Genomic DNA, 17,005 nt, shown 5'->3' with positions numbered 1-17,005 from the left:
CAGCTCCCCGCTTTGCGCCCAACCAGGCCCAAGAAGCACAAACGACCGCCGTCCTTCTGTGGAACCCAAAACCCCGCGTTTCTCACCTTGAGTTTCGAAAGCTGACCCAGTTCCTTGGCTGCGTTGAAGATCATCTGCGTGCCCTGGGAGGTTGGAGGGCAAAAGGAAGGATGGAAAGAAGAAAGGGAAGGAAAAACAGAAAGATAAAAGGTAGCTATGTTTCTGCTGAAACCTCAGCTATCCTTTCCCATTCGATGCTAAGAAATTCAGGCGAGGTTTCACCCATGAAGCTTTGCTCCCCAGGAGTGTCGCACCCGAAATTTTTCCACCTACCCATCTCAAAGGGAAGGCGGAACAAAGCAATTCTGACCTTGCACACCTAAACAAGATCCGTCCTTTAATTTGCAAAGCCTTGGCCCTGGCGTTTGGGGGCCGGTCGCTCCCCAGCGTGACAAAATACCGGGAGGCAGAATACCAGGGTATCGAATGGCGTCCGATACCCCAAATAGAGGGTCAGGATCCAGACAGGTTTGTTTATAGATTGCATAAGCCAGAGGTTTTCAACCTTTTTGGGTTGTGATAGGAATTTTGAGGTCTTAGATATATGGTAATGTTCATAGGTGTACCAACCAAGCACGTACGTAGATCAGCACACGAAGACCGACCCGGAACCATTTTTGATTCCCAAACTGACCAAAGGTTTTCTCTGCAAGGTCAAACTGGAAAAGCCTCCCCATTGTCTTTTCCTTCACAAACCCTGTCTTAAGGGTATGTCTGTGTTTGAATAGGGTGTGAGCCTGTGACCTGGCCCAGGAACTAAGTATTTATAATTACAAAAGACTGGCCAGGCTACCCAGGAAATCCAATCAAGTAATCTGCTAGACAGGAGATAAACAAGACAGGAGAAAAACAACATTCAAATTTCTGTTGTAGACCGCCTTTTCTGTGATGTAGGTAAGATGTATCTGGGGGGTGGTCTTAGGTTACACCCCTTCTGTGATGTATGTATGATGTTCCTGGGGGTGGTCTTGATCTAAAGGTAAAGGGGCCCCTGACCATTAGGTCCAGTCGTGGCCAACTCTGGGGTTGCGGCGCTCATCTCGCTTTACTGGCTAAGGGAGCCGGTGTTCAGCTTCCGGGTCATGTGGCCAGCAGGACTAAGCCGTTTCTGGCAAACCAGAGCAGTGCACAGAAATGCCGTTTACCTTCCCGACGAAGCGGTACCTATTGATCTACTTGTGCTTTGACGTGCTTTTGAACTGCTAGGTTGGCAGGAGCAGGGACCGAGCAACAGGAGCTCACCCCGTCATTGCGGGGATTCGAACCGCCAACCTTCTGATCGGCAAGCCCTAGGCTCTGTGGTTTAACCCACAGTGCCACCCACGTCCCTGGTCTTTATCTAGAGGGTGTCAATTTCAAAAGTCCATATAATGCCTTGCCTGCCATTGTTCTGTGTTCCTCCTCCTTTCCTGCGTGTGAGGGGAGCACCCTGATGCAACAGATCGATAAAGATCAGGCTTACTAGCTGCCTTGCTTCTCAATATTCTCTACTTGGCCTCTGTTATTTTCTCCTACCAATGGGGAACCTACGTAAGGACTCTATATGGGCTCTTGGATACCCCATAAGGGAAAAGGGCAATTCTTGTTTACAACAGAGTCCACAGCTCCCCTGAAGTACATTTATCTGCTGCACCCCTAGAATCATAGAATCATAGAGTTGGAAGAGACCCCAAGGGCCATCGAGTCCAACCCCCTGCCAAGCAGGAAACACCATCAGAGCACTCCTGACATATGGTTGTCAAGCCTCTGCTTAAAGACCTCCAAAGAAGGAGACTCCACCACACTCCTTGGCAGCAAATTCCACTGTCGAACAGCTCTTACTGTCAGGAAGTTCTTCCTCATGTTTAGGTGGAATCTTCTTTCTTGTCGTTTGGATCCATTGCTCCGTGTCCGCTTCTCTGGAGCAGCAGAAAACAACCTTTCTCCCTCCTCTATGTGACATCCTTTTATATATTTGAACATGGCTATCATATCACCCCTTAACCTCCTCTTCTCCAGGCTAAACATGCCCAGCTCCCTTAGCCGTTCCTCATAAGGCATCGTTTCCAGGCCTTTGACCATTTTGGTTGCCCTCCTCTGGACACGTTCCAGTTTGTGGGGCTCGGGAGCCCAGTTATGTCCCCCCTTCCCTGCAGAGCTGGCAGCCCCTCACCCTTTTTCGAACCCCCTCGTGGAGCGTTCCCTCAGCCTCCTCTCCCCTCTCCTTGGAGGTCTTCTGGGCATCCGCTGGTCTCTGAGCTGCCCCAAAGAGAGGTGCCTCCTCACGCTGCCTCACAGGGGCCTGGGACTTGTCTGTCCATTCCCAACATCAACAATGTCTAGGCAACACGATGACCATGTACATATGCAACAGACAATCTTTTTTAGAATTCCTTCAAACTGTAACAAGTCCAAAACGAAATCTTTCGTCCCAAAGCCTCTGAAAACCTTTAAATGAAGCGAGGTACGAGACTTCGTACAGTGGAAGACAAACTGTGTATTCGGCAAATATGATGTCCAACACTGAACAGCGATTCCGGATATTGACTACTGTTTCGTAGAATTCTTCGTCAGCGCGGTGGGTGGATATAGAATTGCTTCATAAACCCATCTGCTTTCGAATGAATGTATGTAAATGAAAATATCAACAGCTGTGGAACAGTGCTCATGTAATAATGTAGTCACCACCTCACTTCATTTAAGGTACCCCACCTCAGCCTCAAACTAAGGCCAGGACAACGACCCTTGACACAGGCACCATATATACCCAATGGCAAAGAGGCTCAGAAATGCAGTCTATAAAATTGCAGCGATAAGCAGATCCCATGCATCGTACTCTATCCAATACACAATCAAATAATTGCCAAAATTCAACGGTTTGACGGATTTCCTTGGTTTTGACGGCTAATGACTCCTCTGGAAGAGGGGAGTCCAGGTTTCCCCTGCCTCCATAATCCCTTAAGCATAAGGTCACATATTCCTTGCACCTCCAGAAGGTGTGTGATGGCCTGGGATTCGGACTCGGAGGCTGAACCTGAGGAATCCCAGCCCCCACAGGAGTCCCCGCCTCCAGAACCAGCCGAGCTGGGGCTGGGGCCTGAGCCTGAAGGGTCCTCACCTGTGCCAGATTCTCAGGTGCAGGCATCAGCTGAGTCTGCTCTGGCTCCTGAGGTGATGGAGGACCCATTGCCTGCAGGTGCTCCACTCTCAGCCCCGTCAGGGGAAGCTGAGGTTGCCTCTGGGTCCGGTAACCCTCCAGCCTCTCCTGAGCTGCAGAGACTCAGGGCAGAGAGGCGGAGGGCTCGCCTCCAGGCCAGGAGAGGCGAGTCACCAGAGGATCGGGGCCGCCCTATGCCTCGGGGCAGATAAAAGCCGGCCAGCCCAGTCCCAGGTTGCGGGAGCAACATTGTTGGTTGCTAGTTCCTGCCTGAACCCTGTCCTGCTCTTCTGCCAGAGTTCTTGACCTCGCCCGACTCCCTGCCTTGGACGCAGCTACAGCCTCCATACCGCACCCTCGACCTCGGACTGAACTTGGACCTCGCCGCACGGTTAACCCTCGGTTCCAGCACAAGGTGTGAATTTAGCCACACAACAGGAAATAGGAGGCAATCAAAGGCAGCGTATATCCAGGGCCGTCTTAACCATAGGTGTTAGGGGCATGGAGCGCCCAGTCACCAAGCTCTCAGGGACGCCAGGCCGAGAGTCCAGGGCCCAAGAGTTGGAGTCCAGGGAACGGCCCGCCCGTCAGAGCGCTGTGGCGGGGTCTTCTGCTGTGGGCAGCTCTCTGCCGCGAATTCGGTGGCAAGCGAGCCAGCTAGGCGCTGAGGCGGCCGGCTGGCTCTGTCCTCCTGCATGCCTGGGATTGGCATAGGGCCATGGAGAGGCGCACCCAGAGGCCGCCTCACGCTCCGCTGTGCCCTGCTGTGCCCTGCCTGCGAGCCTTGAAGGCCGGGCCAGAGTGTACTGCCCCCCAAAAAAGATCGACAACTCAGCAACCTGGGGGGCAGCGACGCAGGGTTGGTTTTTGCACCTCTCATCGATATTTCCATATCTTGATTTTTATCTCTCCAGGCTTCTTTGTCTCTGGCCGTGAGGTCCTCAATCATGTCAGAAAACAGATAACCTTTCGTTCGTCGAGTGCACGAACTGTTTTTTTTTTTTTAACTCGCTGTTTTGCTTCTTTAGCTTGGTTGGCGAGACCCCAGGGGATTGGCACCCCAACTAGCTGGGCAGCGGAGTAAATCCGCACCCTGGGATTTTTCCTTATCAGGCAGAACACACCCCAGAGTCTTAGGACTGTGTTGCAGGGATTTATGTATAGGTTTTTTGGGGGGTTTGCCCCTCCAGCAGATATCACGCACATGCAGCCCACTACCAAAACCAGCACAATCGCCTTTGTGACTTTTGTGATTTGTCCCCACAAAACACTTCATCGCAGTTTCTTCCTGTCTATTCAAAGGGCCTTTGCTGCACGATACCAAATGTCAGAATTCACTGGTAAATGTTCCTATGTACTGGCTCACTGGGAAACTTCAGAAATTCCTATAGACATGTGAGCTCAGCTCCTCCGCAGCCCCTCTGCCTGAGTGATAATTCCTGGCCTCCTGATACCTGAGTGCCAGAGAGGGAGCCATTCCAGAAATAACAAACCCAGAGGAAGACAAAAGGGTGTGATGAACTTGGCAGGGAAACAGGGAAATGTAAATATCTCCTTTGTTCCACTTGGTGGGTGTTTGGTGGAGGGCAAGGGGAACCATGGGGCAGGGTCCAGGATGCTCAGATTACGGCCACCAGACCTCCCCTTCATGATGTAACCGTGATGTATGAGTGATGTATTTTGGGGGCTGTAACATGGGGATTAAAGGTAAAGGTACCCCTGCCCGTTCGGGCCAGTCGTGTCCGACTCTAGGGTTGCGCGCCCATCTCACTTAAGAGGCCGGGGGCCAGCGCTGTCCGGAGACACTTCCGGGTCATGTGGCCAGCGTGACAAAGCTGCTCTGGCGAGCTGGCACCAGCGCAGCGCACGGAAACGCCGTTTACCTTCCCGCTATAAAGCGGTCCCTATTTATCTACTTGCACTTAAGGGTGCTTTCGAACTGCTAGGTGGGCAGGAGCTGGGACCGAAAGACGGGAGCTCACCCCGCCGCGGGGATTCGAACCGCCGACCATGCGATCGGCAAGCCCTAGGCGCTGAGGTTTTGCCCACAGCGCCACCCGCGTCCCTAACATGGGGATTAGCAGCTAATAAAAGTTTGGGGGCTCTTTTGTTCGGGGCTTCCATCCTGTTCCACCTTGTGGCAGGTGGGAGTCCTGTGGCGACCGTCTTCAATAAAGACCAAGCCGACTGGCTGCTGTTTTGCTCTGGGATTCCTGGCTGGTGTCCTTGTTTTTTGCCCAAGGGAGCCCTCAGATTTCTCCGTTAACAACTGCCAACCTTGATTTCCCACAACACTCTGCCCATACATACATGCAGGCAGGCAGGCAAGGCAAGCTGAGAAACAGAATGAGAAGGAAAATAAGGGGTTATTTCCCCCTAACCCCCACCCCATCATCACCAGGGAGGGTCACTTAAAAAACAGAGATCAGCAGACACAACTTTAGCACAACTTTTCCCAAAAAACACAGCAGCCAGGTAAATCCAGTTAGCGACACCCGGGAAAAGAGAGGAGGACAGATGGATACGACAACCACGGAGTCAAAAAAACCACAGGCGGGGGGCGGGGGGGGCAGACATGGGACTCTGCGGACAGAGGGCAGGAGGAAGACGGAAGCAGGGTTAAGAATTAAACGGAGTATCCTTACTTCGGTGTGACTGGGGGGCTTCGCCCTGCTCTGCAGAAAAGAACAGCAGGGTTTTTATATACTTTCAGCAAACACATTTCCATAACATTGATATGCTTTCAGCAAAGTGGAACGCTACCCCACACAGACATTGCCTTCCCTCCCTCCCTCCCGGCCATGACTCAGATTCCATTTCGACAGGCCTTCAATTGTGTTGATTGATCGGCGATTGATCGGCCAGGTTCTGTCCCCGGCACAAGGCGCGTTTTGCGGGGCAAGGACACAAACGCCCACAGACTCCCTTCTCTACCCCAGAAGTCTGTCTTCGGACCCCAGACTAGTGTTATGAAAATCATAAGGTCTAAGATGTGAAATAAATGTACCAGGCAAACGCATACATAAATAGATAAACCTGTCGAATGGTTTCTTCAAATTTTAGGTTCATTATTGTTTCGCAAGATGTGTATGTCTCTAGGCCAGAGCAAATAACATGATCTAGTTTTACAGCTGTGAAGCCATATAGCAGGTGCTGTTAGTAAAGGTAAAGGGACCCCTGACCATTAGGTCCAGTCGTGGCCGACTCTGGGGTTGCGGCGCTCGTCTCGCTTTATTGGCCGAGGGATCCGGCGTACAGCTTCCGGGTCATGTGGCCAGCGGGACTAAGCCGCTTCTGGCGAACCAGAGCAGCGCACGGAAACGCCGTTTACCTTCCCGCCAGAGCGGTACCTATTTATCTACTTGCACTTTGACATGCTTTCGAACTGCTAGGTTGGCAGGAGCTGGGACGGAGCAACAGGAGCTCACCCTGTCATTGCGGGGATTCGAACCGCGACCTTCTGATTGGCAAGCCCTAGGCTCTGTGGTTTAACCCACAGCGCCACCCGCGTCTCTGCAGGTGCTTTTAAGTTGTGGTAATTAAGCTGTTGGGTATGGTATATAAAGAGCAGCATGTATCTCTCTCAGTATCCTGGTCATGCTCATGGATATATTGTAATTTAATTTAATGTCTAGATGGCGCCTAAGCAACTCCCGTTAATTCTTTCAGAGCATATTGCTTCATTTATGCCCTGTGGACCGTTGGAATAAGGCACCTGGAAGGCTTGAATCTAGCCCCCGGTTCATGGTTCACCCATATCAACTCCTTGGAAATAGCAGTGCCCTCAGTCTCTGCCCTCTCTCCTTTGTCAATAGTAGAGATTGTAGATGTCTCGGGGCAGGGGTCTAGCTGTAATGGTGGGCCCTGCAAGTCAACGCTGGTCTTGGGCAGCCCTGTCATGGAGCGGGGAGCTACCTGCGCCGAGAGACGCACCTCTCGCTTGCCAGACCTGCATGCCACGCACACACAACCGAAATCCATGCCACACAAATCTTCGGACACCTCCGGCCACCAGACGGGGACGACACACGACGACACACACACACACACACACACCTCCACGACACAAGCACCACAACCCAGCCTCTTCCGATCTTCTGCCCATTTCCTCTGTCCCTCTAGGACCGGGATAGGGAAATATGTGGTGCTGAATACCCACCAGCCCTGGTAAAGGTAAAGGGACCCCTGACCATTAGGTCCAGTCGTGGCCGACTCTGGGGTTGCGGCGCTCATCTCGCTTTATTGGCCGAGGGAGCCGGCGTCCAGCTTCCAGGTGATGTGGCCAGCAGGACTGAGCCGCTTCTGGCGAACCAGAGCAGCGCACGGAAACACCGTTTACCTTCCCGCCGGAGTGGTACCTATTTATCTACTTGCACTTTGACGTGCTTTCGAACTGCTAGGTTGGCAGGAGCAGGGACCGAGCAACGGGAGCTCACCCCGTCATTGCGGGGATTCGAACCGCCGACCTTCTGATCGGCAAGTCCTAGGCTCTGTGGTTTAACCCACAGTGCCACCTGTGTCCCACCAACCCTGGCAGCCTGGGTTTAACACTGGCGAGAGCTGGAATCTGGCAACCCAATTCTAACAATTCCACCCCCTTGACCTGAAGGGACGCCTTTCCAAAAAGAGGAATCGTCTCCATCTCTCCAGGAGAGCGGGGAATGCCTCTTCTTAAGAGCAGGGATAGGGGAACGTGCTTAGATGTTGCTGGACTCCATCTCCAAAGGTCAAGGAGTCTGGCAAGATCTGGAGGGACGCAGCGGGTTGTGCACCCCAGCTCTTTGGCCCAGTAAAGGATTTCTCTCTTGGACCTCCTGCCACGGACAAGACACTCAAGGAACGGGAAAGGTCGATAATTACCTTCTCGGTCCCTTTGCCATGCTTTCTCAAGAGAGTGCCCTGCAGAGACAATCAATATCACAAATCGATCAATGCGGAAGGGGAACAGGCGAGCGAGGAAGTCGAGCGAAGGGAGGGCAGGAGGGAGGAAGGAAGGACAGACGGATGGACAGACGGACGGACGACCTGTCATCCCGAGGCATGACATTGTCCTCCCTCCCCCAACACTCCCAGTACCTTTCTGAGCGCAATTCAAAGTGTTGGGGTTGACCTTGGAAGCCCTAAACGGCCCAGTATACCTGAAGGAGCGTCTCCACCCCCATTGTTCTGCCCGGACACCAGGGTCCATCTCCTGAGGGCCTTCTGGCAGTTCCCTCCCTGCGAGAAGCGAGGTTACAGGGAACCAGGCAGAGGGCCTTCTCGGTGGTGGCGCCCGCCCTGTGGAACGCCCTCCCACCAGATGTCAAAGAGAAAAATAACTACCAAACTTTTAGAAGACATCTGAAGGCAGCCCTGTTCAGGGAAGCTTTTAATGTTTAATAGGTTATTGTATTTTCGTGTTTTGTTGGAAGCCGCCCAGAGTGGCTGGGGAAACCCAGCCAGATGGGCAGGGTATAAATAATAAATTATTATTATTATTATTATTATTATTATTATTATTATTATTATTATTATTATTATTATTTCCCCTTTCTCAGGAGGAAAACTAGGTACAGTGGTACCTCTGGTTAAGTACTTAATTCGTTCCGGAGGTCCGTTCTTAACCTGAAACTGTTCTTAACCTGAAGCACCACTTTGGCTAATGGGGCCTCCCGCTGCCGCCGCGCGATTTCTGTTCTCATCCTGAAGCAAAGTTCTTAACCCGAGGTACAATTTCTGGGTTGGGGGAGTCTGTAACCTGAAGCGCCTGTAACCCGAGGTACCACTGTATCTGGTGGGACAGGGAGAAAGTTTCCACCGAGACGCGACAGCTGGCGCAAAGCAGATCAGTGACAACAGGGAAGGGTTTGGGGGGTTCACAGAACAGAGGCGTTTTGGGGAAGGGTCGGGAGCAGGGAGAAGATAGAGGCACATTGGAGAAAGTAGCCAGCCACCACAGAACGACAGAAAAACCAGCTCAAATTACTCGGGAGGGGTTTGGGGTTTGGGGTGGGGGCACTAGACGCAAGGCACAAGGACAAAGAGAAAGAGACAAAGACAGACAGGGCTTTCACCTGCCGTACTTACAATCATCTGCCCAGGTGAGGGGAGCAATCAGAAAGAACAGCCGTCACGTGAGAATGAGCCTCAGGTCCGCCGCAAACCCACCCCGCAACCCCGAAACAACACACAACTCCGCGGCAACCCCACACAAAAGAGAAAGCGCAGCGCAACGCCTCCAGGGCGCACGGCCACGGGGCGCCCTCGGGACGCGGGGTTTGTGTGGGCGCAGGATGGAGACTGCGCCCCTAATATTTTTAGGCGTACCCCCAAGCCCCGAACCCCTGCCCCTTTGAGACAAATCCCACCCCCAGACCGTGAAGGCTGCAATTCAGTGTTAGACAAAAGGCGAATCAGTTTGAACAAAACCACACCCCCCAAAATCATTGCAGGCTTTATTTCCAAATGCATCATAACTTAAAAAGAAAAGGGAAAAAAGTCAAACGCTTTCAGAACTGTCAGCTATGCCCGTTTCACTCTGACTTTTTAATTAATTTATTTCATTGCTGTTGTGAAAATGAAGAGATCTGGTGGATCCTATTGAAGGGTTTTTTTTGGGGGGGGGGATCAGTCTGATTCTGTACCCCAGTGAGGGTGAGACTCTTTTTTAAAATTTTATTTTTTACCAACAACCAAAACACAAACGGTGAAACACCCCCAGGCGGCTGATACATTGGGTATACATATTCAATACAATAATATACTTCTTCAATAATATCATGTTCAAATCAACCCTATGTACACCTTAACACTCCTCCCTCCACAAAGTTTATTTAACTTTTAACATTTTAATTGCCCCAAATTGTTCAAACCTACCCAAATAATTCAATATCTTCTCAAACCAATCCTCCTCCTTCTCACTGACCTTAAACCCTTTCATTCTATGTCTCTTCACAGTTAAAGGTAAAGATAAAGGGACCCCTGACCATTAGGTCCAGTCGTGGCCGACTCTGGGGTTGCGGCGCTCATCTCGCTTTACTGGCCGAGGGAGCCGGCGTCCAGCTTCCGGGTCATGTGGCCAGCAGGACTAAGCCACTTCTGGCGAACCAGAGCAGCGCACGGAAATGCCGTTTACCTTCCCGTCGGAGTGGTACCTATTTATCTACTTGCACCTTGATGTGCTTTTGAACTGCTAGGTTGGCAGGAGCAGGGACCGAGCAACAGGAGCTCACCCCGTCACGGGGATTCGAACCGCCGACCTTCTGATCGGCAAGTCCTAGGCTCTGTGGTTTAACCCACAGCGCCACCCTTTGTGGTTAAGTAGCCATTAATAGCAGTTTCCTCAATTATTTTCCCCACCCCATAACCTTTTTTAAAGCCATCTGGGTTGGTGGTTGCCACTGCTTCCTGTGGCAAAGAGTTCCGCAGGCTATCTTTATCTGTCCTGAATCTCCCAGTGTCCAGCCTCTTTGGATTCATGGCTTCTAGGGCTCACGGAAACTCAGAATGGCAGAGCTGGAAGAGACCCCAGGGGTCATCTAGTCCAACCCCCTGTAACGCAGGAATCTTTTGCCCGACTTGTGACTCGAACCCACAACCCTAAAATCAGGAGCCTCATTCACTGCTGACTTAGATATCTCCCATTTCTGCACCAGTTTGCGACTTAAAAACTACACATGAATGTCCATGCTGTAAATTTATCCTAGTGTACATTTCTGTATGCAATTCCCTCCCCCCAATTAAAAAGCACTTTTTGTTTTTGCAAATCATTTCCCCGTAATACAGTACTCCATCCCACTAATATATGCATTTTCACACACACACTTCTCCCTACAATTTGCATTCTTGTCCAGATTTCCTGACTGGGGAACAGCCTTCCAAAATTAATGTATGTACGGATTTTGAGTTGCAGTTCCGTTTCTGCCAGAGTACCATTTTGGAAAATTGCAGAAGCGGCCAGTTTGCATTTAAAACGTGAACCGAACCAAATTTCTCCTTCCCCTGTGCTCCTCGAGAGATGGCCACCCTCCTTATAAAAGCGTCGGCTAAACAAATAGTTGCATGATGTTAACTAACCCATGTTTCTTGTACCACGAAACTCAAGGCGGTCATAGGTCTGCCTCTCAGTTCCTGATATCCCCAAGCATAAATACTATCCCTGCACCAACTTGCAATTTATTTATTTTTTAAGAAATCCAGAGCAAAATCTCATATTGTGCATATCCTGTCTCATGTAAGCATTTTCTTTTATTTTGCAAGCGATTTCCCCTAATATAGCCCCCCAAAAATTGTTAGGTGATTTCCCCAAATATGTATATTTCCCCTTTAAAGGGTAAAGGGACCCCTGGCCATTAGGTCCAGTCGTGACCGACTCTGGGGTTGCGGCGCTCATCTCGCTTTATTGGCCGAGGGAGCCGGCGTACAGCTTCCGGGTCATGTGGCCAACAGAACTAAGCCGCTTCCGGGGAACCAGAGCAGCGCATGGAAACGCCGTTTACCTTCCCGCCGGAGCGGTACCTATTTATCTACTTGCACATGACGTGCTTTCGAACCGCTAGGTTGGCAGGAGCAGGGACCGAGCAACGGGAGCTCACCCCGTCAGGGGATTCGAACCGCCGACCTTCTGATTGGCAAGTCCTAGGCTCTGTGGTTTAACCCACAGCGCCACCCCTTTACATAAAGCTTTTCTGTTTTGTTTTACTGCATCACAACATTTGGGTAAGAGTGAGTTTTGTAGGAGCTAGACATGGCTCAGACACGGTCGCAAGTCCCCCAGTGACACTCGGATCCGCCCCCCAAATAACACTGGAAAACAGGATTCCTCCCCAGCCAGCAAATTATTGGGGGGTTGGACAGGCAAACCCCTCATCTGAACACCTTCACTTTTAATCTAAGCGTACTCTACAAATACAGTGGCTAAACAGACTGTACCCAAAGATACAGGGGTTAGTCCACATCCCACCTGCAATTTACCGTATTTTTTGCTCTATAAGACTCACTTTTCCCCTCCTAAAAAGTAAGGGGAAATGTGTGTGCGTCTTACGGAGCGAATGCAGGCTGCGCAGCTATCCCAGAAGCCAGAACAGCAAGAGGGATTGCTGCTTTCACTGCACAGCGATCCTTCTTGCTCTTCTGGCTTCTGAGATTCAGAATATTTTTTTTCTTGTTTTCGAGACTGCAATTCCCATCATCCCTGACCACTGGTCCTGATAGCAAGGGATCGTGGGAGTTGTAGGCCAAAAACATCTGGCTGAGGAAGCCTGCTGTAAGCTGAGCTTAAGGCAGCCTTTCTCAACCTGCGGGGTCCCCAGATGTTGTCGAACTACAACTCCCATCACCCCTAGCTAGCAAGGCCAGAGCTCAGGGATGATGGGGGTTGTAGTCCAACAACATCTGGGGACCCACAGGTTGAGAACGGCTGGCTTAGACTGAGACGGGAAGCCCTCTCCTTAGATTGGGGATGGTGGGCACCCATCCAGACATTGCTGGACCCAAACTCCCAGCAGCCAGCACAGCCAAGGGGCAAGAAAGCTGTGAGTTCGAGTCCAGCAACATCTGAAGGGATACAGGTGAACTTTCTGTCCCGAGGAAAGCTAAATCCTACGTCCTGTATCCAGATTTGGATGAAGTCCTCTCTCTTCATATAGTTCCATTTACCGTATTTTTCACCCTATAGGACGCACTTTTTCCCCTCCAAAAATGAAGGAGAAATCTGGGTGCGTCCTATGGGGCGAATGCAGGCTTTCGCTGAAGCTTGGAGAGCGAGAGGGGTCGGTGCGCACCGACCCCTCTCGCTCTCCAGGCTTCAGGAAGACATCCGCAGCCTAGGCAGCCCTGTGGGAGTTCCCGCACGGGTGTCTAGGCTGCGGATAGCAGCCTGCCGCCCAGCGCGAGGGGTGCCCTGAAGAAGAGCGCCCCTCGCGCTGGGCAGATATCCGCAGCGTGGGGAGCCTTGCAGGAGTTCCCCACAGGGCTCCCCACGCTGCGGATAGCAGCCTGCTGCCCGGCGGGCAGGGCACCCTGAAGCAGAGCGCCCCCCGTGCCCGGCAGACATCCGCAGCGTGGGGAGCGTTGCAGGAGTTCCTCGCAAGTCTCCCCACGCTGCGGATAGCAGCCTGATGCCCAGCGCGAGGGGTGCCCTGAAGCAGAGCGCCCCTCGCGCGGAGCAGACATGGGCCAGCCCCACAAGCTCGGGGGACAGCAGGGAGGCGCAGCGCCCCCATCCCGCTGTTCCTCAACCTGGTTCGGTTTCCCCGACCTGCTTTTGGGGGAGAAATAAAGGAAATTCCCCCCCTTTATTCCCCCCCCCAAAAACTAGGTGCGTCCTATGGGACTGAGCGTCCTATGGGACGAAAAATACAGTATCTTCTGGGGGTGGGAGGAGGCTCTGAAGTGAACTGGACCCCCCAGCCTCACCAGACTGGGGGGTTTTAAGCACATCTTAGCAGTTGCGTGAGCTAGGAACCCAATTTCATTAAAAGAAAACAAGGAGGGAACCTGCTTATTTCAAGATAAAAGCCAAGCGTGCAACCGGTCTACATTTTTATGAAGGCCTAGCTGAGACACTTCCACGTTGGGTTCCTACACGCCCAGGTTGCCCACACTCCCGGAGTTTTTTGGGGGGGTGTTGGTGCCGTTGGGCCGTGGGGGAAGAGCGGGTTGGCCCATCTTGTCGTACACGTGGTTTGGGACTCACCGTCTGGTCCGTGAGAGGCGGAAGCACGATGGTCTTCTCCATAGTGTTCATGACGAGTTTCCAAAGCTCCTTCAGCACTCGCTTGAGGACGGTCTTCTCGCAGATCTTCGCAAAGAGGGTCAGGCTGCGAGAGAAGAAGACCGCCAGGGGGAAGCAGGTGAGCATCACTCAGGGCCACATCGGGGAAGGAGGGGGAGAATCTGAGGGAGCAAGCGTGTTTGTGTTTGTTTCTTTGTGTGTGTGTGTGTGTGTGTGTGTGTTTGAGTGTGTGTATGTGTGTGTTTGTGTATGTGTATTTCAGTGTGTGTGTGTATTTGAGTGTGATGGTTGAGTGTGTGTTTGTATGTATGTGTATCTGAGTGTGTGTGTTGTGTGTGTGTGTATTTAAGTGTGTGTGTGTGTGTGTATTTGAGTGTGTGTTTGTACGTGTGTGTGTGTTTGTGCGCGCGCGTTTGAGTGTGTGTTGTGTGTGTGTGTGTGTGTGTGTATTTGAGTGTGTGTGTATTTGAGTGTGTGTTTGTACGCGCGTGTGTGTTTGTGTTTGTGTGTGTGCGTTTGAGTGTGTGTTGTGTGTGTGTGTGTTTGAGTGTGTGCGTTGTGTGTGCGTATTTGAGTGTGTGTTGTGTATTTGAGTGTGTGTGTATTTGAGTGTGTGTTTGTACGTGTGTGTGTATTTGAGTGTGTGTGTTGTGTGTTTGTATGCGTGTGTGTTTGTATGTGTGTGTGTGTTTGTAGTTGAGTGTGTGTGTTTGTGTGTGTTTGTGTGTGTGTTTGAGTGTGTGTGCTTTGTGTGTATGTGTATTTGAGTGTGTGTGTTTTTGTGTTTGTGTGTGTATGAGAGAGAGAACCAGCAGGACCAGGCGATTCAGAAAGACTGGAAGAAATTTATGTTACATTCGGAAGACAACTGTAAACAGTTAACATCGCTAGCAGGGTTGTAAAAAGTTTCGAAAGGATGAAATCATCATTTATTACTAAACGCAGTTCATCAAGTAATTTCACGAGGATATAACTTAACAGCGATAAGAAATATCGGAAAATGCAGTATATTGAGATTAAATTTGAAAACCATTTGTCGGGGAGGAGGGGACTCCCAGGTTTTATCTGTGCAAAGTATGCTGTCGTGCAGGAAAACATGTGTAAAAACAAATAAAAATTATTATTATTATTAAAAAAGCAAAAGCCACGCGCATGCCGCCATAGGCTGAACCTGTGGTCCTAGACCTCAGCATCTATGGCATCGCCACTCACTTGCTATCGAGAAGGTCCATGATGGGCTGCAAGACGTTGTCCGCGTCTTGGGCTACGCTGCTGCAAGCGCTGGCCGGCACGTTGCCTGTGCCCTTCACCTGGCTCAGAATGTCCCCCATCTGCTTCACGCAGTCCTCGATGTGCGGCTGGAAACTTGGGGGTGAGGAGATAATAATAATAAGAATGTAGAGAAGTGAAGTTACAGGGAACCAGGCAGAGGGCCTTCTCGGTGGTGGCACCCTCCCACCAGATGTCAAGGAAATAAACAACTATCTGACTTTGAGAAGACATCTGAAGGCAGCCCTGTTTAGGGAAGCTTTTAATGTCTGGTGTTTTATTGTGTTTTTAATATCCATCTGGTAAGCAGGATGGGACCCTCCCTGCCTGCTCACTGTCTGGCCAGAGTGGTGCATGCTCTGGTTATCTCCCACTTGGACTACTGCCATGCGCTCTACGTGGGGCTCCCTTTGAAGGCGACTCAGAAACTGCAACTTATCCAGAATGCTGCAGCTAGACTGGGGACTGGGAGTGGAGACCACATAACACCGGACCTGAAAGACCTACATTGGCTCCCAGGATATTTCTGAGCACAATTCAAAGGGTTGGTGCTGACCTTCAAAGCCCTAAATGGCCCAGTATCCCTGAAGGAGCGTCTCCACCCCCATCGTTCTGCCCGGACACTGAGGTCCAGGTCTGAGGGCATTCTGGCGGTTCCCTCCCTGCGAGAAGCGAGGTGACAGGGAACCAGGCACAGGGCCTTCTCGGTGGTGGCGCCCGCCCTGTGGAACGCCCTCCCGTCAGATGTCAAGGAAATAAAGAACTACACAACTTTTAGAAGACATCTGAAGGCAGCCCTGTACTGGGGAGCTTTTTAATGATTTAAAAACATGTTATGTTTTTAAATCAGCCCAAGGTAAAGGTAAAGGGACCCCTGACCATTAGGTCCAGTCGTGGCCGACTCTGGGGTTGCGGCGCTCATCTCGCTTTACTGGCCGAGGGAGCCGGCGTCCAGCTTCCGGGTCATGTGGCCAGCAGGACTGAGCCGCTTCTGGCGAACCAGAGCAGCGCATGGAAACGCCGTTTACCTTCCCGCCGGAGCGGTACCTATTTATCTACTTGCACTTTGAGGTGCTTTCGAATCAGCCCTACCTGGTTGCAAACACTCGACTCAGCTCGTCCAAGACGTTGTTGAGTTTCACCTGTAGCTCCTTGAGGATATCACTGGCTTCTGTGTCCAGCTGGAACGGCAGAAGGCAAAAGAGCAATGTTCATCCTTGGAAAATTAATAGGAAGCCCCCCACAAGGGCAAATTCTCCAGCAAGAGGATTCTTATAAATTTGCCTCTCTATCCTATTGAGGCCAAGCCAAGCTTAGATGAATGCAGAGTTACTCGGGGGACTAAGCAGTTTGTAGTCAACCTTCTGTGACGGAAAGGGAAGTTGTGAGTTTGGCTGGAGCCAAGGACTCTAATGTTCGGCTGGTGACCCCCTTCCCATTCCACAAAGAAAACCAGAACAGCCAAGCTATTGGGACTTAAGTCTTCACTGGAGGCAAGACCTTTTCCTCTTCTCCTGTCAGGAGTGCGTGCAGGAGCTGGGCCCTGTGACCAGTAGGGCTTTGCAGGACTGGGGCCTTCCTAAGTTTGTTCTGGAGAGGCAAGGCGCGGCCGCACAGGTGAGGCCGTTTGGTAACTCACAGCACCTGGTGACAAGAGCCGGGAAGGGATATAAGGTCAGCTTTTTCCCTTGGGCTCTTTGCCACAGCAACACGTTCCCTGCCTTGCTCCGTTTGGCTCCTTGACTCCTTGCTTCTTGATCCTCAGATCCTTGACTTCGTGACTCCTTGCTCCCTGATCCTCGGACCCCTGACTTCGTGACTCCTTG

At 51.4% G+C, this 17,005-nt stretch overlaps 1 protein-coding gene across 2 annotated transcripts in view; it reads right to left on the bottom strand.

The window, feature by feature from the left end:
• The window catches only part of LOC308577445 (protein unc-13 homolog A), a 112,382-nt gene that overhangs the window by 15,252 nt on the left and 80,125 nt on the right, over nt 1–17,005 (bottom strand). For both annotated transcript variants that reach the window (XM_081177622.1, XM_081177621.1), the window contains 4 exons: nt 16,272–16,360; nt 15,123–15,275; nt 13,872–13,995; nt 87–143 (listed from right to left, as the gene is read on the bottom strand). In XM_081177622.1, the coding sequence (XP_081033748.1) occupies nt 87–143; nt 13,872–13,995; nt 15,123–15,275; nt 16,272–16,360 (423 nt within the window). The remainder of the gene's footprint in view (nt 1–86; nt 144–13,871; nt 13,996–15,122; nt 15,276–16,271; nt 16,361–17,005) is intronic.

The sequence above is a fragment of the Podarcis bocagei genome, assembly GCF_964188305.1.
Source record: "Podarcis bocagei genome assembly, chromosome: 18".
In the NCBI taxonomy this organism is placed as follows: domain Eukaryota; kingdom Metazoa; phylum Chordata; class Lepidosauria; order Squamata; family Lacertidae; genus Podarcis; species Podarcis bocagei.
Note: the sequence above shows the minus strand (reverse complement) of the source record. Positions and strands in the feature narration are given on the sequence as shown.